At 48.0% G+C, this 24,565-nt stretch overlaps 1 protein-coding gene across 4 annotated transcripts in view; it reads left to right on the forward strand.

Moving 5' to 3' along the window:
- LOC132465758 (protein diaphanous homolog 1-like) overlaps positions 1 to 24,210 on the forward strand; it is a 34,607-nt gene extending 10,397 nt beyond the window's left edge. For 2 of the 4 annotated variants that reach the window (XM_060062514.1, XM_060062515.1), the window contains exons 3-15: positions 8,377 to 8,403; positions 9,322 to 9,480; positions 10,444 to 10,545; positions 12,676 to 12,806; positions 13,710 to 13,793; positions 13,918 to 13,981; positions 14,403 to 14,542; positions 15,947 to 16,052; positions 16,225 to 16,335; positions 16,735 to 16,853; positions 18,052 to 18,168; positions 20,631 to 20,746; positions 23,959 to 24,209. In XM_060062514.1, coding sequence (XP_059918497.1) covers positions 8,377 to 8,403; positions 9,322 to 9,480; positions 10,444 to 10,545; positions 12,676 to 12,806; positions 13,710 to 13,793; positions 13,918 to 13,981; positions 14,403 to 14,542; positions 15,947 to 16,052; positions 16,225 to 16,335; positions 16,735 to 16,853; positions 18,052 to 18,168; positions 20,631 to 20,746; positions 23,959 to 24,119 — 1,437 coding nt within the window. In that variant the 3' untranslated portion in view covers positions 24,120 to 24,209. Of the gene's footprint in view, positions 1 to 8,376; positions 8,404 to 9,321; positions 9,481 to 10,443; positions 10,546 to 12,675; positions 12,807 to 13,709; positions 13,794 to 13,917; positions 13,982 to 14,402; positions 14,543 to 15,946; positions 16,053 to 16,224; positions 16,336 to 16,734; positions 16,854 to 18,051; positions 18,169 to 20,630; positions 20,747 to 23,958 lie in introns of all 4 variants that reach the window. The other 2 variants (XM_060062513.1, XM_060062516.1) reach the window with 2 other exon arrangements.
- Positions 24,211 to 24,565: the final 355 nt, after the last annotated feature.

Raw genomic sequence — 24,565 nt, forward strand, 5'->3', positions numbered from 1 at the left:
TCCCCTTGAGTAAGCAAACTTCAGGTGAAGTCTGACGGTAGGCCCATAAAAGATTCAGTGTGCGCCAGGCCTCCATCGGTATAAGCCTGCTGCCGTGGCCCAGGGATGTTGCTGAGTGGAGGGTGGAAGTGCTCTGTGCACACTCATCAGTTAGGAGACTTTGGCCTCGCTAGTGAAATTAGACCTTCATTTAAGTGGTCATCACACACACACACACACACACACACACACACACACACACACACACACACACACACACACACACACACACACACACACACACACACACACACACACACACACACACACACACACACACACACACAGCTCCCTCCTGATCATCATCTGTTAGGCATTGTTGGAGTGCGTCGTAAGTGATGCCCAGCGATGCGGGTTCTCTCTCTCTCTCAGGGCCGCACACTGAGCGTCTGCTGAGGTGGCAATCAAGGCGGTGTGCTGCTGGAAAGCTTCATTAGTGTTCAAGGGGAGGGTGGCCATGGCCTGCGAGTCAACAGGCAGAAAATGCCCAGCGATCATCACACGCTCTGATTGAAGAACCGTCTCATTGTCCTCCCCTGCTTCTCTAAGGGGCTCGATAAATCCTGATAACCTTTTGCCTGCTTGGATGGAGATGAATTCTTTCCAATTATGTCGATTTTAGACTATCTCCTCCGGAGGGATTGATTAGCATGCTCGTAGGCACATCTTGGATAGTCTGAGCGCCTAATGACAGGACTGTCATGAGTGTAAAAGGTGCTGTTTCAGCTCCCTTGTTCAAAGCATCGTGTTCAATTTGACACCCCGTTTCCGTTTATTTGTCACTCAGTTGATATTGGTTTCAGAAGTGAGGCACATCAAGAATTCCTCCGCAAACTACAGGATCCATAAGGGTTTTACAATCAGTTATGATTGGTTGCCACTTTGCCAGTTCATATAGTTAGCTCGACTTCATTTGTTCCGTCTTCCGCTGGTGGGATGGTGTGCATAGAGACCCTGTGTTAGTGCTAGGGGGAACGCTGAATGGATATGTTCATAAAACAGGAGAATGAGGATGGAGGTGGTCGTCAAGGCGGCATGCGTTAGATTTTATATTACAGGGCCTTTTGTTCTGTCCTGACCTATATTGTCACACAGGCACACACAGGCACACACACACTCTGAACGACCATTGCACAATAGAAAATTGTGGTTGTTCAAACAAGGGTACAATTCAACAGTCTTCGTGACTCACTTGCAGTTGCAGCAAGTAAATGATATGCAACTGTTTCCTGCCATTTTCCCTTGGAGTGTTTGTTCTCTGAGATTGCCTCTCTGGCCCCAGCACCACGTAATGGCTCCAGGCATATGGGCAGACATTGAACCTATCTATCCCAATGCAAAGGCTCTCTCATCCTCTTCCAGAGGAACATCAACCCTCCCTCCCCCCAGAGGGCCCAATGAGTTGCATAGCTATGGTTATCACACTTGTGATGACTGGCCATAGGCTGAACCTCTGCCTGTTTTGAAGTGATTGTCTTTCAGGAAGCAGGGGCGGTGTCAACCTCTTACCATGGATCACAGGCTGTTTCCAAGCCATGGTTACAGAGGAAACGGTTCATTGCAAAGCAAGGAGTAAAGTTTTGGTTATGGCACGGAGCTGTCAGGGAGGAGCATGGTGTTGCTGCATGGGTGTTGGAATGAATCGATCTTGGCATTTGTAAAATGCAAGCAGCAGTTTCGCTTTGTCTGTACACCCATCCTGTTTTGCATGCACTTCACGGTGCATGGACAAGAGGTTTTCATTTTTACCAGGCTGCGTCAACATTGCCGGCAAATAAAAATGTTTTCATCATAACCAACCATGGAATATCTGGAACGGTGGTGTTATGTTTTACTAAAATATGATCTCCTGGAGAAGAGGTCATGTTCAGGCCAATCACTGGATGTGCCAGCCCTGGCCTTAACATGATGTTTCACAGAAGCAGGACATCACAAATAATATCTGCTACCAGTCGGTTCCTGAAACGCATTTGCATTCATGCAGTCTAGAGCCCTTTGCTAGAAGTCTTCTTTGGGGCTCAATTTATATACGATTGGAAAATAGAAAAAGGCTAATAACCTATAACAGACGGACAGATGTCTGTATGCTTCAAGCCATACTGGCAACTATTCAAATGCGTTGTCTTATCATGTGGTACTCCAAAAACACATGGCATGCAGAGAGTGAGCGATCTGCAGACGCTCTGTTTCACAGTGTGGGAATGAGACTAAAGCCTGAACTCGACCACAACAGAGGGTGGTGTAGACAGACAAGGAGCCCTGCTCACAGACAGTGGCACTGCAGCCCCGCCTGTTTATGACGAGGCCTGGGGTCGGGGTGGTTGATTAATGGGGTATTTCATTCTCTGTTCATGGTGGTAGACTGTCGATGTTTGCAGCATTGGAGCTCAGTCATGCAGCAAACATGTCCCACTTTGACTTGCAAACACTCTGCAACACATGGCGTGTGTGTGTGTGTGTGTGTGTGTGTGTGTGTGTGTGTGTGTGTGTGTGTGTGTGTGTGTGTGTGTGTGTGTGTGTGTGTGTGTGTGTGTGTGTGTGTGTGTGTGTGTGTGTGTGTGTGTGTGTGGGTCAGAGAGGGGTGTATCGGCTGAGGAAGGAACAGGGTTTAATCGAGCTTGAAACTCTTCCTGCTGATACTCACCTCCTGCAACTATCGTTCATCCTCACTCTTCTCAATCTACATTATGGAGCCAATGAACTCTACTTATACAATAAGTCTACTACAACCTTTGGCGTATTTGTGTCAGCCTTTTTTAAAGCTATGGCTGTCTAAATATGTATTTATAATTTATTTAATTTGATTTTCTAACCCCATTCTATGCATTGTGAGTAATTGCTGCACTTAATGGGAGGATTTATTTTTGTGTGAGGCAGTTTAACGGTTAAAGGGTGTGTGTACATGTGCGTGTGCGTGTTTGGTGTGTAACTTCCTGTTTCAACTGTATGAACAGGAAATGCAAGCCACAAGTGGGCATGCTTGCTTCTTACTAGCCCTGCCTTTCCCTCAGTGACTCCGACGTGCACTCACCGTTTCGTAGCCACGGCAACGTAGTAATCACACTCATCAACACAACGAGACTTACCAGATCTCTCCATCTCTCCAATACTCCCACACCCACACTGACGTCATGCTTTTATTTTGACAAATGAATCCAAAAGGGGCTCATATATATTTTGCCGTTGCTCGTTCATTCTATGAATAGTCCAGGTTTTCTCATTTCACTAGTTTCCCATGAAGTCACCGAGCTGAAGTGGGCGATGGACATCATTCTCGGAGGAAGGGAGACAATACTATTATTATTTTTTAAGTACTTTATTCCTATGTCTTTTAATGTGTGTGTGTGTGTGTGTACCTATATCGTATCTGCATTTGCACATTTTAATAATACATAAAACAAAAACACATTAAGACACATATTTCCTTATGAGAATTGGGGCGAGAGCTCCATCCATTTCAGGAAATGTATACATCATATGTTTCCTTGTAAGTTTTAACTGCTTAGGTTAGAAAGTGAAAGAGGGGGAGAAGGAAAGAGAACAAACAAAGTATCCTTTCTAAAGCAAATAGTTCCTCATTCCGAATAGGTGACCGTGTTTGTCCCCTTGTGTGAGTGAAGCCTTATTGCATGACCTAGTGCTTGGTGGGTAGATGGCTCCAGGCGTATCCTCCACAACATCTCGCTCAACGGTGTCCTCTGCTGGCATCTGTTGCCTGTTGCCACACACACACCCACACACACACAGATAATATGCTTATGATTTATTAAAAAAGGCGCCAAATGATTTCCTGAGCCATCAGTGTGCAGGTGTGGAAGCCACCTGTGTCCTGGACGTTTGGAAGGGACGACTATTTGTTCTGCTGAAGTGTCCTTGAGCAGAAGAACCCGCCAACTAATGTCGAACCAGCCTGTACACATTCCAGGGAAGCAAGCTGCTTTTTTTTTAATCACATGGTGTCGAAGTCGGGCTAAAACAGGGTTTCACCTCACCTTCACTTTCAGCTGATGTCTCCCAGAACATCTCTAGGCTGGAGACCCCCTGTGTGTGTGTGTGTGTGGGGGGGGGGGGGCAGAACCATCGAACCGTAGAGGCCCAGCACACCTGCCTAGCCCCTCATCAGGGAAACCCCTCACCTCCTGTCCAGCTGCCCCCACTTTGCCTTTTGCCCGTATCCACTTTAATTCACACTCTCCCAGCACACACTTGGATTATCGCACAATAAACACTCATTCCGGGGAACAGATAATTTGATCAGGCCCAGTGAAACGGCCGTCTAGTCGTTTTGCTAGTCCATTGCGCTAATGGCCGACCGGACAATCTCATCTTTGGCCTGCCAACCTTGGCTCTCTAGCAGAGAACGAGGAAATGTCAACATTTGCAATCTAGTCATGTTCTCCTTGCAAACACTGCCAAACATACCGTTAAGGTGCAGGGCAATATGCTAGTCGATTGCGAGCCCCTCATTTGAATTCAGAAGGTTATTTTAGCTTCCTGGGTGACAGAAAGTCAAAGCATAAATGTCTCTTCCCTATAAATAACACTTTTGATAACTTTCATCCAAGGCAACCCTTCCCAGGCTAATCTAAATAAACTTGATGAGCTAAGTGAGTGGCAACACAAATAGAGAACCAACCCGAGGTGGGAGAAACCGGAAAGCTGCAAAGCATCTCGGATGCGAGTGCTACTGTTACTTATCTTGGTCGTGTGGTCACGGACCGATATAGAGACCTGCCTCACCCTACTGTAGCCAGCATCAATTCTTGTCATCTTCACAGAATCATCATGTGAACGGAATGGAGAAATGGAGAAGCTCAACTTTCATTTGATGTAGCTTCCTTGACTGTGTGTGTGTGTGTGTGTGTGTGTTATAGCAGTGCATGGTTTAATGCCTCATTCTGAGTCATGAGCCTGCCTTGGATCAAGGATTGAGCGCACGCACGCACACACAGTGTTGGTACATTTGCGTTATAATATTATTTAGTATTTTTGGGGTCTATTTTGTATGTCTTTTCCTTCCGCCCCCCCCCAGCTCCACTGACTCTTTGTTCCTGTGGAAAACAGTATTTATGTTTCCTGTGAGATTACCCAGAATCCCTCGCTTGCTGTCAACTCCTCTGTTTCCGCTCTGTGGCTGGGATGGCCTCACTTGTATCCAAGTGTGTGTGTGCATGTTTCTGTTTTGCAAGGTTTTAGCGGAAAATCGAAAGCAGAGATGTGGCCATCTCCACCCCTAACTACCTTATCATTAAACAGAACAGCCGTCCCACTCTCTCCACCAGAACACCTTTCTCTAGTACCGCCAGCCCCCTCCTTGTATGTTCTCTCTGCGGCAGGGAAAGGGCCAATTAGCTTGTCCAGACACAGCAACGGTCAAACAGACAGCCCCCCGCTCATCCACAGCTTCAGAGCACCACAAGACACACGCAGAACACGGGAGGTCTCATTAGACCAAAGACTGGACCGGTGTCAGGATGCTCAACGCGACTAAAGATGTGAACATTTAATAATAATTCATTGTATGGTGCATCCTGGCTGAAGTGGGGAACATCATTTTAAGGAGTCAGCCCTGCCTAGCCTGTTGAAGCTTCGGTTATTTATTCTGCGCCTTTTTTTAAAGCGACACCTACTCATCAAGTGTGCATGTGAGATCTTAAAGCTGAGGGCCTGGTGTGTCTGGAACATTGCATCATGAACACCTGAAATATCTTGGCTAGAATCTGGAAGTTCCATACGTTTTGTTTGAGCTGAATGCTACGCTGAATGCTACTGCATAGTGTTTCATGGCTTGTAAAAAGAATACCTGGTTGGACCATTGATTTGGCTTTGGGCCAGTACTTTACACCTGCGTTCGGAATGCCTCCCTTAAGAGGAACGGTCTGCTATCAGCTGAATTCCACACACAATTCAGCTGATAGCAGACCGACATAAATCCAAGGTGTGCGTGTGGAGGTGTGTTTGTGGGTGTGTGTGTGTTTATGGGGGGGTGTGCGTGTGTGTGCGTGCGCGAGAGAGAGATGTAAAAAAATATATATAATCTCCATGCGCTACCCATGTGAATGAATTACCAGACAGTAATTACAGAGGACATGGAAGAAGAAATGACGGTTTAAAGAAGACGAGAGGGAGACGGATTGTGTGTCAGGCAGGCTGGTCGGTCAGAGCTTGAACCAACGAGCCATGACTCTGGAGGAAGAGAGAGAGAGGGAGGGAGGGAGGAAGAGACGGTTAGTTAGGTGAGGAGCTTGTGCCGAAGGAGTGCTAACAAGCAGGAAAGGGATTTAAGGAGAGGAGGTTGGGAGAATTAAAAATCCAGGATGTGGGCTTATTCATTATCACAAATCATTAGACCATGATCAGGCCGACGGACTAAAGCAGCATGTCGATTGCTGAACAGGTTAAGTATATTCATGTGGCCGTCCACTTTCGGTTTGCAACTAATAATACTTATGTTTGCCAGGAAGTCAAAAGTATTTTTATCCTTTGCAGGCTCATTGAAGAGAAGATTCTAGTGCGGAGTGTATTTTCGGATGCACTGAGTTTTTTTTTTAGGTTTCTAAATATCTGTAATTACAGGTGTTAGGCCAGCATTCGGGTACTTTTCCCAGGAGTTTTCTTTCTAACATGCCTATTACCACAATGTTTTGTCAGCAGCGTCTCTTGTCTTTTGATAACAATGTCGCTGCTAATAAACCGTCTGAATTAACTTGACCTGGAATCCATCTCCATATATTGTTTGTGAAACCAAAATGACCCCTTGTGTGCCTTGGAATTTCCCTCATTTTCTTCCCCAACAAAGTTCAATTGTTTTGTGGTCTATTCCTAGTGCCTTAAGGCCGGTGCCTCTCTTGGGAGAGAGATAGAGCAGGGGGAGGGGGCGAGAGAGCACTAGAAAACTGTAGCTGGACGAGAACCGTTGGTGCCGTTAAGTGCTGGCTTTCATGTCGACCTCTGCTGTCTTCTGCTGTGTAAGCATCTGCTCCACCACTCAGTCGGAAGCACCTGGGAGTTTACATATGACCATCAGGATTCACGCTAATGGGGCCTTCCTGGTACTACTTCCAACTGTTTACCCACAAGCTAGTTGGCAAGGGAGGCTGGAACTCCAGAGGAAGTTTATTCCGAAGATTAGCCGGTTTATTATGTCGACAGCTACAATGACTCTTTAATGAGTTGATAAAACGATTTAGCCTTTTTTAGGCAACAAGCATCCAACATAGATTATTCGATGTTGGATGCTTGTTCAATCTCAAATAAATTGTATTCGTATAGCCCTTAATCGCAATCTGAAAGAGTTTAACTGACCTTGTCATTATGCCACCCCCTAACCCTAGCCCCCCCCAGAGGGCAAGAAGAAACTCCCTTAAAACACTCATTAACACACGACTTCACCAGAAACGGCAGAAAGTAACCCAGCTCCCAGGTAAACAACCCGGGATAGATCGACTGCATCCAATCAGAGACAGAAGCTCAATAGCCCCTAAAGCGCCAGTGACCTGATTCAGATTAACTCAATAAAATGTGCAATAATAATATCATACAAGATGAAGCATAAGTGATTTCTTTCCGATGATCCATGGCTGCCTTTGTGAATGTGGGCACACGTCGAATACATCTGAGTGATTCACACTTGTTTTTAGCCAGGTTTTCGAAGGTGGCACATTTGTCCCCCGTAAAATGAGCCATTGAGGGAGTCTCTGCCAGCTGTTCAGTCAAAACTGATACTGTGTGACCAATCATCTTCATTCAAAAGATTAAAGTGTGTGTGTGCGTTTGTGAATGTGTTTCCTTCAAAGAAATTTGTAAACATTTGGAGAGGTACCCCCTAGTGCATACAAGTGATATTACATAACTTTTGCCATCGAGGATCATTATTGGGGTTATGTGGACACCTCGTGGACAAGACCTGCAAGTGCGTGTACTGAGTGGCCGAAGGGACCTGAACCACGTATCGACACTTTCACAGACAAAAATTGCTAGTCTCTGTTCATCCCACCAATAGGTCACGCTTTCAATCTTCGGCAGTCTTTTCTCCAAGGGGCCAGACTATCCACGGGCTAATCTAGAGCCCAGTTTTAATGAGACCATTGATTTAGCGAGCATGCCGGTGTGTTGTCCACCTCCTATCCTGCCAAGATCAATCAGTAATGAACTCCTTTGAAATATACTACTCCTTTTGAAGCCCTTTGATTGATTTCCATCTAATTGATCGACTTCCCCTCCACCCTTTGTCTGCGCGGTTGTTTTTCCCCTACTCTCTGATTAATCCTCCCGTGCCTTGTTTTGATTTCCAATTTTTTCTTCTGTGTCTCTCCTTCTTGCATCCGTTCTGTACAGAAACTCAAACGGCTGATTCCCGAAGAGGTAGGTGTGGTTGTGACGTGAAACCCCCCCCCCACCTCCACACACATGTTTGCATGTATGTGCATCTGTGTGCTTCCCCATTGCCCACCACCACCACCATCCCACTTTAACTTCACCGTTCACTGTCTGTCGCACTAACCCCGACCACACCCACCGTTTGTTGCTGGTTATCACGTTGTCTGTCCGTCTGCGTCCAGCCATCAGTTCACCCGTCCTGCATGCAGGAGAGAAGCACCTTGACTGCTCAGCATGCTCAGGCTAACGGATGTAGCCTCCAAGTCACTGGACCCACCTTAAGAGCCATCATGGCCACCTGCCTGTATCTTTACAAGATAACGACTTGTTTTCGTACTTTCACCTTTATGGAGGTAGCCCACACGGCAATGTTTGCTTAAGGCCGCTGCTGCCCAGCCTAGATCCATTAAATGGTATTTTTGTTTAATGGCGGATACTGTCAGTAGCACTGTCGCCAAACATTGACGGCTCGTTACCCAAAGCTTATAACAGCTACTGGAGAGCAGATGGCTTAAGTGTTTGCTTTAGGCCGCCCCTTATGCTCAGCTGCTTACACCGACCCGTCATTGATCTTGTCCGGCGGACAGACACAACTCTTGTTTGTACGCCAGAAAGAAAACACCCAGCCTGTTCACCTGTCCTGTCCCTAATCATCTGCCATTTACGTTGAGTTGTAAACCATACGATTTTGCCTTGGGGCTAGAGAGTTACACACTGCCCGATGGATTCTCCATCCTCAAGACATTATCTCACTTCTGACGGTGGCGTTGATTACGGATTCCCTGCTTGATGTTGCGACCGTTGCTGTTTTTGGACCATCACCCCTCCAGGAACATTGTTCTCTAACATGTGTGTGTGTGTGTGTGTGTGTGTGTGTGTGTCCTCTCTAACCCCTCCCCCCAGCTGGAACGCTTCACCAGCATGAGGGTGAAGAAGGACAAGGAGCGTGGGGGCCCGGGGCCCACCCAGCGCCACTCCACCAGCTACGAGCCCAGCGGACAGAGCACCGCGCTGCACGACCTGAGTGACGAGTCGGTGCTGGAACTCTTCCAACAGATGCTGGTGAGGGGGGAGGGACCGCCACGGGGACCTGAGTGACGGGGAAACGGAGACCTCCTTTAAGTGGTCTCAGAGTGGGCCGTCCGTCCACTGAGCTCCTGTTGAATTTAGACTATATGTTAGGGATATGCAATTAATCACATTCTTATTGCGATTTAGGTTTTTAAATCAAACTTTAAATAATCAAGTGGAAACGTTGATTATTTTCTAGTTGATCATATTGTGTATTTTTTCTTAAGTGGAAATTCCACAGTTCTCCGTTAAATTTCACATCTTTTTGGAGAGAAATGCTGAATAAATGGGGTTAGGGTTCAATTCCCATTGTGAACACGTCCTTAGAATGTGTGCACTCACAGCGTTGGTGGTATGGTTATTTAGTGAAAAGGCTGCACCAAAAAGCACGTACATAATTTTCTGGCACACATTAGAAAAATGCGAAAAGTCGAGCAGTAGAAACATCAGTCAGTAGAAAGTTATCCTTATTAGCCAGACTTTTGCCCATTAAGCTTCCTCTGAACAACTTTGTGAGTGTTTAGAAGCAACTGTTTCAACCCTGCAATTTTGCCACATAGGAGCACCTTGCAGATTTGATTTAAAATGTAATTCATTTTGTATTTTTAGGACAGTTTCCTATTAAACTGTCAACCGTTTTCTTGTTTTTTCTTTCCCCAAACAGGTTTATTTCTGTCTCTATTAATTATGTGCTGCCTTCTGATATGTCCACCCCATCACGCCCTCCTCTCTCTCTACCCCCCGCTCTCTCTACCCCTCTCTCACTCTCTTCCCCTCTCTCCCTATCTCTGCCTCTCTCTCTACCCCTCTGTCTCTACCCATCTCTACCTCACTCTCTCTCTACCCCTCTCTCTCCACCTCTGTGTAATGCTCACTCTCTCTACCTCTGTGTAATGCGCTCTCTCTCTCTCTCTCTACCTCTCTGTAACGCTCTCTCTCCCCCCGGCTATGCAGGTGGACATGAACCTGAACGAGGAGAAGCAGAAGCCTCTGAGACAGAAGGACATCGGCATTAAGCGGGAGATGGTCTCGCGCTACCTCCACACGTCCAAGGCTGTCAGTACCCACACCTTAATAGAATGCTGACGTCAGTGTCGTGGAAGGCAGATTCAGTCCCTTAATGCCTTTTCTTTTTACATTATGGGAAGTTATAGAACAAACAAGCATCCGTATGGATGAACTTCTTCAATGTTTTTTTCCATCTTCCATCTTGTTTTCCGCAGAGGTTTATTTTTAAATTTTTCTCATTACGGCGCTCCCACTGAGCATGCCCCCGCAAACCCATCTCTCCCAAAATACCGCAACAGCCAGAAAAAGGAGCCTGCACCATGTTGTTGTCGGTGGCTGAGTGAGTGCTGTAGGAACAGCAGGCCAATATGCTGATGCTAAACGGCTCCACGAGGGAGAGAGAGGGCTAACAAAGCCATGTGCAGATGGTCGATATCACGCCTAATTTGGCAGAGAAATAGACTCAAATAGGTCCTTTGAGATCAACTCGGTGCACTAACCTTTTACCAAGTTTTAAATTGGGCTCATCACTTTTAAATTGGCAATGAGTATAGCCTGCCTGAACGTTTGTTGCCCTCCTTAGGGATTAGACTGATTTGTATCTCGTTCTGTCTGTCTCTCCTTCTCATTGACCTCTCTGCTATGTCTGTCTCCATCTTATCTTGAATCTCTTTTTTCTATTTCTTGTCTGTCTTTTACTGCCTATCTGTCCTGGTCTATCTTGTCTGTCTCTGTCTCGGTCTTATTTTGTCTTTCTCCCTCTCTCTCGTTTTGTTCTGTTTCGCTGCCTTTACATGGGACCGCTAGATCAAATTAAGCCTCATACCGATTTTGCTACTCGAACGGACCTTGTCAATTATCCGAACGTACATGGCCTTTAAGAGGTCGGATAATGGCCGGAGCATGGCTGAGCCACTTCTGGTTGACCTCTACGACCCAGCAACAACAAACTCAGGTGGCATTCAAGAAAGATGTTTTCAGTAGACAGCTGTCAGTTCACTTCGGGTCCATGTCATTTCTCCGACGCTCCATTGTTCCGACCTCTCGATCGTATGCAGACTCCTCCCGCTGCTCCGCCGCCGGAGGAGTCCGCATACGACCGAGAGGTCGGAACAATGGAGCATCGGAGGAATTACATGGACCCGAATTGAACTGACAGCTGTCCCGCATACGGCAACAATCCCTTTTTCCTCCATGTAGCGTTTCAATCTTGACTTCAGAGAATCAAGGTCAAAATTTCTTTCCCCCAATTCCTTCTCCACCATGACCGATATAACACCCACTACGAGTCTTTGTTGTGGAAGTACCAGAGAGTCGGAGAACCCGACGCAGTCTAAAGATTCATAATATCAGAGAATATCCCCGTCAGTTCGGTCGCGGCGCAATGATTGAATTAAGAACGTATACACGTCAGAAGAAAAAAACGTTTATTTGACAGATGTCCCCGAAGTTACTACTTTACAACCTCGTTGATGACCAACGTTTAGGAAAACATGTACTTTTACTTCAGCCTTGGTTGAAATAGAAGCGTAGTGTGTACTGAATGCATGTTGATGATGATACTCTTATAGGTGGCAATGGCATGACACCGGTTTCCTCCATCTTCTGCGTCATAAAGACATAATTTAATATTTATATTTATAAAGAAATAAGAATTGTTTATATGTCAATGGCGACAACAACACGACTACCGTCTCCTTCTACTTTCGGCTCACGTCCTCCGGCCGCAAGATCTCGAGCGTGCACAGAACGCGAAATCCGACGCAGGTTTTATTTATAAAGGAATAAGGATTGTTTATATTTCAATGGCGACAACAACACGACTATCGTCTCCTTCTACTTCCGGCTCACCTCCCCCGGCCGCAAGATCTCGATCATGCGCAGAACGTGAAATCCGACGCGGGTTTACATGCAGGTAGAAACCGGACTATGACCGAGTTATCTAGGTGTTCTTATCCGATCTCGCTTGTCCGTTCATGTGCCGATTGCGTTCCGAAGTAGATCGGGTAAAGGTGTTTACATGCATTTTAAAAGTCTTATTCGTTTCTTTATCCGATAATAAATGCATGTAAACGCACTGTGTTTGTCTCTGTCTATGTCTGTCTGTGTGCCTGTAGGTCAGTCTGTCTCTGTCTGTGTCTTGTCTGACTGACTGTTTGTCTTGTCTTCTATCTGCAGGGCCAGAGCCAGAAGGAGAGCTCCAGGTCAGCGCAGATGTACATCCAAGAGCTGAGGTCAGACATCAGAGACACTCAGCTACTGGGCTGCCTGGAGTCGCTCAGAGTTTCACTCAACAACAACCCAGTCAGGTTAGACCGCACACACGCACTCAGCACACGCACACAACCACACACTTTTCATTCTCACACACACTCGCTTTTCATTCCCACACACACCCACACACTTGTCATTCTCACACACAACCACACACTTTTCATTCACACATGCACACACAGACACATACACTGTCACACGCAAATACTTTTCATTCTCACACACACCCACACACTTTTCGTTGTCACACGCATGCACACATTTCATTCTCACAAACACCAACACACTTTTCATTCGCACTCACTCACACACGCACGCGCAGGATCAGTGTTTGACTTCTCATCAACTTTCAGCACGGTTCCATTAGCCAGCTAACAAATAGGTTTCGGCCATCCTGATTGTACCATTCCCTCTGGGATAGATCTAGGGCTAGCAACGTGACCTGTAGTCGTTTCGTAGTTCTTATGATAATACTGCTGCTGATGCAACCAATGGAGATAAGTTAACAATAAGGAATTAATTACCTCTTTACTTATAGAATAAAATACAAAAAAAGCCTCTACACATGTAAGCCAGCAGGGTATAGACCCTTCACACTGAGCAATAGAGATGAGGGGAGTGGCTTTTAAACAGGGTATTTTATGTAGAATGGGCGCCCTCTACAGACCTCAGTGTTGAACTGCACCTGCACGTCTCAGAAACACATCTACAAAGAACATGTGACTGACATTAAAACATGAAGTTACTCATGATGATATTGAGTATTACGCAGTTCATATTCAAGTTTTACTTTATTATCCCACCAGGGAAAATGTTGTTTACAGCGGTGTATGTACAACAATACATATATTTATGCAACACTTAAAACGATCCGTCTGGTCACGTTGATATCAACGTTAATTTCTGATGATGGTGTCTGTCTCCCTCCACCTCCCCAGCTGGGTGCAGAACTTTGGTGACGAGGGTCTGGTACTGCTCCTCAGCCTGCTGAAGAAACTACAGGAGGAGAGAGACGAGTACCCGTAAGGCAAACTCTCCCTCGCACGGCCAATTGCATGACCAAAGGCAATGAACAACGTCTTTTGTTGTCCTAGCGGTTGTGTTGTTTAAAGTCCTTGTCTGTGGTCTCGTCTCGTCTCCTTCCAGAAACGTATCAGGGAAATGTCAACACGAGATCATCCGGTGTCTCAAGGCCTTCATGAACAACAAGGTGAGATCTTTATCGGATTAAAGCCTGCAAGACTCAAAACACAGTTTTCTGCAACAAGCTTTACCTCTGTCATCAAGTTCCATATGTATTCAAATGCGTTGTCCTTAGAAACCATTTGCATGTAGTGCAGCAGGCAGACAAATAGGTTTTTGTTCCGGTTGTTGTAGTACAGTTCCAAGTCCTCTAGGGGTCAGCCTACACCCACAGTGTTGCATTTGCTCTGTGGTTTGCATGATTGAGAAAATATCATCAATAAAGTAGAATCTAGAATGTTTATTGACACTGTTAGACTATTTATACACTTTAGGAATCTTAAGGAATAGGTCTGCTGCACGTTTACCTCGTTAGAATAGTCTAGAATAGTCTCACCCATCTCGGTGATGATTCTCATTTGAAAACCCCCTCTCTCTGCTCTCTGCAGTACGGTCTGAAAGCCATGCTGGCCACCGACGAGGGGATCCCTCTGCTGGTCAGGGCCGTGAACCCCCGGGCGCCTCACATGATGGTGGACGCCATCAAGCTGCTGTCGGCCATCTGCATCCTGGACCACAACGACAACCTGTGAGTACCGGTCCTTCGCAGCCGCGCCTCGCCCGAGGCCTGCATCCCCTCGCCCTCTCAAAGGCTGCTCGCTACTCCCCAGGTCGCTGAGTGCCTTCATAGTTTCACATGATTCATCATATTAATGCAGCCCCCTTCAAGTCGGGGAAGGAGGAGGAAAGCACGCCTCTGATGTATTCTCTGTGAAGCCATGCATCTATAAAACATCAGGCCAGATCTGCGCTGCGGCTTTGGTGCGGGTGAGAACGTCTGGCAAGTGGAAACCAGGGGAGAAGAAAAAAGGCACGCCAGTTCTTTCTCAAGCGCTGCCTCTATTCAGTGAAACATAAAACACTGGTTGAGTGGACTTTGAAAGGATCAAAGTCGCTGGTGGACTTTGATGCATCTTTCTTCAAATGATTTTTCATCCCCATACAAATGTAAACAATGCAATAGAAGCAGTCCGGTTGGGTGAGGATCTCGAGATCGTTAGATGTGCAATGAGAGAATATTGAGAATATTTATGACCCTAATTGTTTAGATGTTTAGGGTCATGAAATCATGTGTCCGGAGGTAAACTCTGTGCCAAGAGTGAGTTCTGAACGGTCTGCCGGGGTGGCGGTGCTTCACCGGGCGAGGCTTTTATTAGTGCTGTTCTGAGAGCAGTCTATTCAGGGGCGCGGTGACAGGTCAAATGAAGAAGCTGCGTTAAGTGGCAGCAGCTCCGCGCCTGTGCGGACCCCCCACCCCCGCGTCCTCCAGGAGGAGAGCCGAGGTGGGGGGGGGGACAGATGGTCGTCCAGGTGAACCCCCACTCCCCCCCCCCCCCCCCCCACACCCGCTGTCATGTCATTAGGAGCCACTGACCCGCTCTCTGCAGCGTGTCCTTGAGAAGCAGAAGGAGTCTGCAGGGGGGGGGGGGGGGGGGGTTCTATGAAGTACTTCAGTACTTCAGGATCTCTTCTGGACCAGATGCAGGGGTGGGCACGACCACGTGAGTCAGGACGGTGGCCTACGTGACACTGTTCATCACACGGCGGCGTTTGAGTGTTTGCCCTGCAAAGTCGCCGTCGTGCAGCGTACGGTTTTAGAAAGGAGATTTTGTGCTTGGTCATCGCGTCGACTCGTCTCGCTTGGGAAAGGAGAGCTCGGCCTCAGCGAGACTCAGTCGTATCACAAAGGTCAAATAACAAATGCATTTGAACCTGAGGCCGTTTATCTCTCTGGACGTTATTACAGCTACTCGACTGCATCACCCCAGACCTGCGTAGGATAGTATTGGCATGATTGTAGCTTAACTCAACCTCTTCTTAATCTTGAGAAAGAAGCCAATGAAATAACTATGGTTTACATGATCCCCACGTGGGTCGTGAGGCTTGTGTATTGTAACTCTAGATCTACATGATCGTCTCTGTGTCCCTGTAGCCATGAGCGTGTTCTGGAGGCCATCACAGAGGAGGCGGAGAGGAAGGACATCGAGAGGTTTCAGCCTCTCTTGGCGGGGATGAAACAAAACAGCGTGGCTCTGAAGGTACTGAAGTGCCCCGACAAATGACACAAACAAACAGAAAGCCCCAGCCGTCAGGCTTGTCCTCTCCTCGAGGAAACTCCGTACCTGTGTGATCATAGAGTGGTCCAGTCGCCTGATGAGAAGATGGGACCTGTGCGTGTGTAACGTCTTATCTGTGCGTGGCGTTGGACAGGGCGGCTGCATGCAGCTCATCAACGCCTTGATCAGCCGGGGAGAGGAGCTGGACTTCAGGGTCCACATCCGCTCTGAGCTGCTGAGACTGGGACTACGAGACCTCCTGATGGTAGGGAGCTCTCACCCGCCCACCTGCTCACTCACTCAGCTCTCACTCACTCGCTCACATCCCCACACGTGCAAGCGTTTTCTACCGCAACTTCGACCGACTGTCATCAAATATGCATACACACAGTTACAGTCAGTCAGTCAGTCAGTCAGTCATGGGTAACATTTTTATCGCCACTCTCGCTTTCCCTGTCACACATTTGTTTGTTCACCGTGAGTGACACACTTCCCGGGCCATCGAGAGTGTGGCTACACGCAAACGTGGGCGCACAGCCACACACCCACCACCATTCCAAACTTTCCACACCTGTCCAAACTCAGCATGGCTGACAGAAACCCCTCTCCTCCCTCTCCTCCTCCTCCTCCCTCTCCCCCTCCCTCCCCCTCTCCTCCCCTATAGGATGTCAGGACCATAGAGAACGAGGAGCTGCGGGTGCAGCTGAATGTGTTTGACGAGCACGCAGAGGAAGACTCTGAGGAGCTCAAAGCTCGTCTGGACGACATCCGCATTGAGATGGAATATCCTTCCACCTGACATCCCTCCCTCTCTCGCTCAGGCTCTCTCTCTCTCTCTGTCTCTGTCTCTGTCTCTGGTAATCTCTCTCTCCCTTTCTCTTGTTCTCACTCTGTCTGTCTCCCTGTCTCTCTCTCTCTCTGTCTGTCTCTGGTAATCTCTCTCCCTCTCTCTTGTTCTCACTCTCCGTCTCTCTCTCTCTCTGTCTCTTGTAATCGCTCTCTCTCCATCTCTCTTACAGTTGTTCTCTGTCTCCCTTTTTCTTACTCTGTCTCGTGTTCTCTCTCTCCCTGTCTCTGTCTCCCTTTCTCTTGCTCTGTCTATTGTCCTCTCTCTCCCTGTCTCTGTCTCTTGTCCTATCTGTCTTTGTCTCTCTCTTTGTTTCTGTCTCTCTGTCTCTTGTCCTCTCCCTCTCTGTCTCTGGGGATTGGTGGTCTAACCACTAGACATAGCAGATTTTTTTCTTCATCCCCTCAATGTCACTTCCATCTGCTGGGGGGGAGATACAAAGATAGGATCACAGGAGCTTATTTGAGCCAATACATCTTCTTGGTAGCTGAACGCTTTTTTTTTTTTGGCTTTGGCTTTCCCTTCTTTAATAGTTTCAGCACATATTTTAGATGGACATAGGTGGAGGTTGTTTTGCATCATCATACCAGTTGAAAACTACTAAATGACCAGTTGAGCTGGAAGGACAATAACAACTGCCAAGGGGCTCATTCCCACCCAAGCTTTGAATAGTTGCACTCATGTGAGACACATGGACAATACAGGTGCCCAGAAGTTACATGGAGATATATTATTGAGTATCTTTTGCCGCTTTTCTTATAGTAATTTTATTATTATCACTTATAGTGGCTTATAGTTGTACGTTTCAACACTAGATGTCACAAGGGTGCAGGAGTGTGGCAAGACTTTTTTTGCAGTGCAAGAACTTCCTTAAAAAAACATTGTTTTGCAGCAGCTGCCAAACATTGTGCAACTAAAAAGGACACTTACAGTCAAACAAAATATGACGTCTTTGTGTTTTCCCAAATATTTTCAGTGTTTGGTAGACCTTTGGATGTTTGCCGTAGTGTTCACCACCAGGGGGCATCAGAACACCAAGATTTATTTTGCTAACTGAGATCTCTGATGAACACGATGAGATAAGACGGGTGATGTCATGTGTTTGCTGTCGCTCCTTAACCGTGTGGCGTGCACCGACGTGAGGGAGGTGTTCGAGATACTCTTCAACACGGTGAAGGACTCCAAGGCCGAAGGCCACTTCCTGTCCCTCCTGCAGCACCTGCTGCTGGTCCGCAATGATTACCTGGCCAGGTAGTGTACATCACACACACACACATGGACACACACACACACATAGACACACGGACACACACACATAGACACACACGGACACACACACATGGACACACACGGACACATAGACATAGACACACACATAGACACACATGGAGACATAGACACACACAGACATGGACCCACAGACATAGACACACACGGACACACACATGGAGACATAGACACACACAGACATGGACACACAGACATAGACACACACAGACATGGACACACAGACACAGACTCACACAGACACACAGACATAGAGACACACGGACACATAGACACACACGGACACACGCACACACACACGCACCGTTGCCAGTACATGCATGCTGTCACATTCACTCTCCAAATCTCCCCAGCCGAGTCATACCCAAAAGCCATTTTTTCAGAATGATTGGATTAAGAAGTCAAAACATTTCCCCTCTATTAACTTCACCTTGGTTACCAGATGTCTGGTACCCCCCCCTTCTCACATTTGTTTTTCCTGCACGCCGGTCCAAAGCTGTGAAATTAATACATGCAAAAAGAAGTCCAATTTCATTTTAATAGAATTGAGCACCTTCCACCCCCTTATCGCCAGAAATATGCTAATGCCCCTCCCTGGGGCCTGGGGGGGGGGGGGGGGGGGTGGGGCTGAGAGGGGAGCCAATGAGGGAAAGACAAGACTGGGGTGGAATAATAGAGAGGACAAGTCAAGAGCTCCAGAGAATAGTGTTGCATAAGTACGCCAGACGCGCACACACACTCACACGCTTAGACTCGTGTGTACAATCACATTAGCTTAGAAAAGTAAGCACACAGACTTGCTTGAAGTCTTGCCCACACGTACACTAGCACTGGAGGAAGAAGGCAGTTACAGGAGTGAAGGAACGTCCTCAACTTGGCCAAGTAATAAAAAATAAGCAGGCCTGCTGACACACACACACACACACACACACACACACACACACACACACACACACACACACACACACACACACACACACACACACACACACACACACACACACACACACACAGCAGTCAGTCACCCCTCCCCCATGTTGCCTTGATGGTATCAGACAGGCGGGAAATTGTGGCTCCTGTTAAACACAGGGTCTGCCGTGGGAGGGTGGAGGCTGAGGGTGGATGGATGGATTGGAAGATGGATGGAGGTGAGGGAGGGTATAGGGAATGAAGTCGAGATTGGACTTTTGTGCTGCTGGGGCAGGTTGGAGCATATGGTGCGAAATGACTTGATAAGCTTGTACATACACAGACACACAGACACACGCACAAACAAGCATGCACGTACACACTAGAATTCCACTTGAATGACCGCGGGTATTGTGGGACTACTCTTTTTGTCTCCAGCCTTCACATTATGCATATTATAATGGCCATATCTTAAAAGAAAAGTAGCTGCATATTATTTAACTTGCTGCAATGAAACTTTACTTTATTAACCAGCCACAATTTCTAAGTTGCCGTAGTCAGACGTGGTTGTTGTTCCCTGAATCAGCACTGGATGGCACTCTCGCTCCACGGATAAACCTGCAAAGCTAAGGAAGGGAGGGGGGGTGAGCAGTGAGCAATAGAGGGAGAGAGAGAATGAGACACACACACACACTGAGAGAGCAAGGGAGAAAGGGAATATATTAGGTATTGTGTTTGTGGCTCCGGGGGCTTCATACAGGGTCAGTGAATCAGACACCTTAAAAATTGAGTGTCTACAGGCCTTCATCGCACATGCCCCACACACACGCACACATTCATACACTTACACAGAATCAATCTTTGAGACAAGAAACTGAAACTGTCACGCACCAACTGCCTGTTCACATGCGCAGCAAATGCACACGGAGCAGTGTGCACACACACACACGTTTGCGCGCAGAAACACACACACAAATGTCTGATCCGTGGCACCACATTTCTGTCGCTCCCAGGGCATCACGTCCCCTCATACACAACAAAACGTCTTCTCCGCCTCAAGAAAGCATGAACCACTTGCCCCCTGTGTACAACGACACAATATGAACGCTATCTCCCCATACCGCCCCCTATCCTGTCTGTCTGTCTGTCTGTCTGTCTGTCTGTCTGTCTGTCTGTCTGTCTGTCTGTCTGTCTACTTTTGTGTCCTTTGTGCTCACTTCACTTCTCTCCATCTGCGTCGCTTAATGTTTTTTTTCTGGTAGAGTGGCAACACCGCTCTACCAGACCGGTTTTGTCCTGTTTTAATCGGTCGCAGTCTCCAAGCAGCTTCCTCTCAAGCTACATTCTGTGACATCCCCTTCTCATCTTTCCTTGCCCCTCTAAAGTGCAATAGAAAGACGGCCTTAATAGTCTAGGACGGAGCCTTGAGAGCGAACGCTGGGACTGGGAGCCCCAGCCGTCCCTCCGTGGAGGCGTTGTTTATGGTCCTTCATGCTGTGGCCTCCCGTCCCCTCCAGGCCCCAGTACTACAAGCTGATGGACGAGTGCGTGGCCCAGATCGTGCTGCACCGGAACGGCGCCGACCCGGACTTCAAGTGCCGCAACCTCCGGCTGGACATCGAGGGATTGATAGGTGAGCCGGAAGGGGGAGGCGGACGCGCCGACGCGAGCACACGCGCCGACACGCGCAAACACAAACGCAAGCACCAGCGCGTACCTGCAGCCCCCCATCACCTCCCCCTCTCTTGGAGCACCACTCAAGTGGTCGTCCGTGTTTGAACCGTGTTTATTGGATAGGAATACACACATATATTTATATATTTTCGTATGTTTCATTATCTTTGTTGTGATTTGAAGGCTTCTGATGGCGCGTTTGATTGTGTGAGTGCGTAGGGTCCTTGAGTGCCCCCCAAAGTGGTCGACACATAATAACACAGAAACACGTTCACTTGTTTCTGTGGTCGACAAATGCAGTTCCCCAGTTGAACCACAGGGGGGAGACAGAGTGATGTGCATATCAGCTTCAGTGAACTAATGCAATTTAAAAAGTAAATTTATAAACAAATTCACTTGGCAAAACGAAGACATTAGAGCACTAAAGCCATGTCCACAATTACATTTGCCATGTTACTTATGCAGATGACACTCCTTATGTCCATCTCTAACTCCTGTACGAAGGAATACTCATACTTTGGAGAAATAAGGTTGTTTTCATCTTGCCCATAGTCAGACGAGTATCTTTGTACCATTTATTTTCTCTTTGTCTGCCCAGTGCTTGAGTTAGCCTTTGCCCAATTTAGCCCAAATCAATGGAGGACAGGGCTAGACTATCACCGGCAGTGGTGTCTGGGTTAAATACTCCACTCCGTCTTCTCCAAGGCTTGTGACTTCACACATCTTCAAATCTTCATCATCTTCACATCTAAATCGTCTTCACACATCACAAAGTGAAGAGTCTCGCACATCAAAAACAAACACATGTAGCTCTAAAACAATCCAACTGTGATGAGGGAGATAGCTTCAATATCAGGTCTGAAGCGGGAATGGTGGATACAAACAAAGAATTGGACGGTGCTTCTGGCTGGACGATGGGAAAGTGGAAGACAAGTGTTTCCAGTATAGCCATTATGACTGCCTTCCTTTAGCTGGCTTACTAATTGCTGACTGGTGGATATATTCAGGACTGCTCGCGTCCTAAAAACCTCAAGCACACAGCAGGACGCCGCTTGAAGCTCCTTACGTCTTAATCTGTCGTGCGCGAGCGGATATCAACCCTCTTGGCGGGGAGTCAGGGAGCCCCGCCCTTCTGACACGCACCGCGCGTGCTCGACTCCGCAGGGAGTCGGAATAAAACCTAGTAAAAATATAATGCTGCCTGAGGCGCAGAGGCGATCGATAAAATCTCTCATTATTCCCTGACCTTTTTTTGTGCTCTTTATCTGTCCACCGCATTTATTTCACTCCAACCGTAGGCGTAGAGTCTTTCAAGCTCCAGGATAGTTGCTACCTCAAGTGTGTGTGTGTAATGTATAATACACAAAACCAAAGTGCCACTGAAAGTCGAAACCAGCGACGTGTTACTCCCTCGGTCCTCACACCCCGGGGGACTGTCTATGAGCTGTCGGGTGGGCCGTTCAGCTGAATGGACTACTGCACCAGGCTTGGGTGTTAAAAAAAAAGGGACCACTCCACTAAGGAAACCAGAGCAGAGAGAAGGACAGGACGTGTCTCAAGAGTTCAATACTCTTTTATGGCAGCCCGCTCTAGCCCACTGCAGGAGGCTCTAATTGTGCCGCTGCTAAATGTGTCCCACTACGAACGTGCGTGCGTGCACATTCGCTTGCACACATACCCACGCACACGCACAGAGACCCACTCACACACATGGAGACCCACTCACACAGTCACTCATACCAGCAAGAATGGCCACCTTTAGCGCTGCCAGAGTTATTATCAGTGGAAGGCAGCCCAATTGTGCCCTGCATACATTATTTAGTGTTTTTCTTTGAACTCTTACAATTCTTCACACAGTCACACCCCCAGCCCTCCCTGTTCCGCACACACACCCACACACAACCCCACACAATCCCCCCCCCCCCCCCCCCTCCAATAGTAGTCTGCTGTTGAGCGTGTCCCATTTAAAACCCCACCACCATGACAGAAGCAACGCCAACCTCGCCCCGAGCCCCCTTCATGTCCGCGCCACAACAAGACCGCTCACAAATTCCCCTGCACGCACTCCGTTTTACACACACTTCAGCGCCGTTAGCCCCCGCGCCTTATGCTGTCCCGGCCCCGACCTCCTCCTCTTCCTCTTCCTCCTCATCTTCATCAGCTCTTCCTCCCATCTTCTCAGCGTCCACTCCTCACTTAGCATAGGCACACGTTTAGCCGAGCTCTACAGTTTTCATTAACCCCCCGACGTTAATTGCAGATTAATCTTCATTATTATATTAAGCCTTTGGAACATATGGTGTCATTTTCTTTCTTTTCCTCCCCCCCCCCAACCGCTACTAGTTTTTGAAGTTTACACGCTTGTCATTTCTCACACGTTTCCCTTATCCTTCTGTCTTCTGGTTAAACTTTAATTCTGCTCTTTGGCATGGGGCATCACTGTCTTTGCCGTCCAATTACCCGGCAGCCTTTATCTGTGTGCCAAGCCGCCCTATTCGCTGCACGTGCCCACTCTGCCCCGAGGCCCCCAAGCCACCTGTGGACCCCTGCAATTACACAGGAAGAATACCAAGGAGATCTGCCATTGGCTCATCCCGGGCTGCGGCTCAGCCTCAGCCAACCGGAGCGTCTGGCGATGGCACCCCCCCCTCCTTCCACCCAGACTAGTGTTGTTGTTGATCCGTGCAAACTTCATCTCGCTATTCATCTTGTATCTCTGGACGAAGAGGATGGGAGGAAACTCTAGTCGGGCTGCGCAGTCAATCTATTGGTGGGCTTTGGAAATATGAGCTTAGTTTTGTCTCCTTCGTCTCCCACAGAGAGAAAACACGAAAAAGAGAGTGTGTGTGTGTGTGTGTGTGTGTTTGTATGTGTGGCAGCACCGTCTACCAGATAGGATTCTATTGTAATGAGATTTGGCTGCCATCGAATCACGAATCTGGTCTCTGAGAAGTGTGATAAGGAAAACACAAAAGCAGACAGATAGGACACTGGCTGAGTGTCTGTCTGAATACATTGTGTGTGTGTGTGTGTGTGTGTGTCTGTCACGCTGAAGGGCACGAAATATTCACAGCCAGACATGAGCAGGTGTGTTGTCTGAAAATCCATCTCATCTGACTTATCTTTCCCTCTCCCCTGCGCCCTCTCCCCCTCCCCCCCTCCCCCTGTCAGACAACATGGTGGACCAGACCAAGGTGAAGACCAGCGAGGCCAAGGCCGTTGAGCTGGAGAAGAAGGTACACACACACACGTACACACATACGTACGCACACATGCACACACTTCCCCGCATGTACGCACTCCCACGCATACACTACTTCTGCACCATGTAACCGACGCTGCCTACATCGTCCTTCACTCGGGGAAAGTACATACATACATCAAGGCACACGTGCACGCACCGCCTACGGCACTGCGCTCCACCCGGGCGGACACAGCGGGACCTTAATCAGACCCCCCCCCCCCCCCCCCCCTCGGGTGGGCTGGTTGAAAATGAGCAGGGGGGGGGGGGGGGAGGAGAGGGGATGAGGAGGGGGATGGACGAAACAGAGATAATTTAGTACACACACACGTGCCTGCTTGTGACGGCGCCGCGGCAGAAACGCTCACGCGCCAGCGCAGCGACACCAGCGCGCCCAGACGGGCACGGAGGGGGTAAATGCCTTGATTGCGGGGGGCTGCTTCCCTGGTGTTTCTGTCCTATTATAGAAGTGACAGGATAATTGCGACGAGCGAGATGAAACTAGGCTCAGTCTTAAGCTCTCGCACACTTCCCCAC

Source organism: Gadus macrocephalus, chromosome 10 (assembly GCF_031168955.1).
Source record: "Gadus macrocephalus chromosome 10, ASM3116895v1".
Lineage (NCBI taxonomy): Eukaryota > Metazoa > Chordata > Actinopteri > Gadiformes > Gadidae > Gadus > Gadus macrocephalus.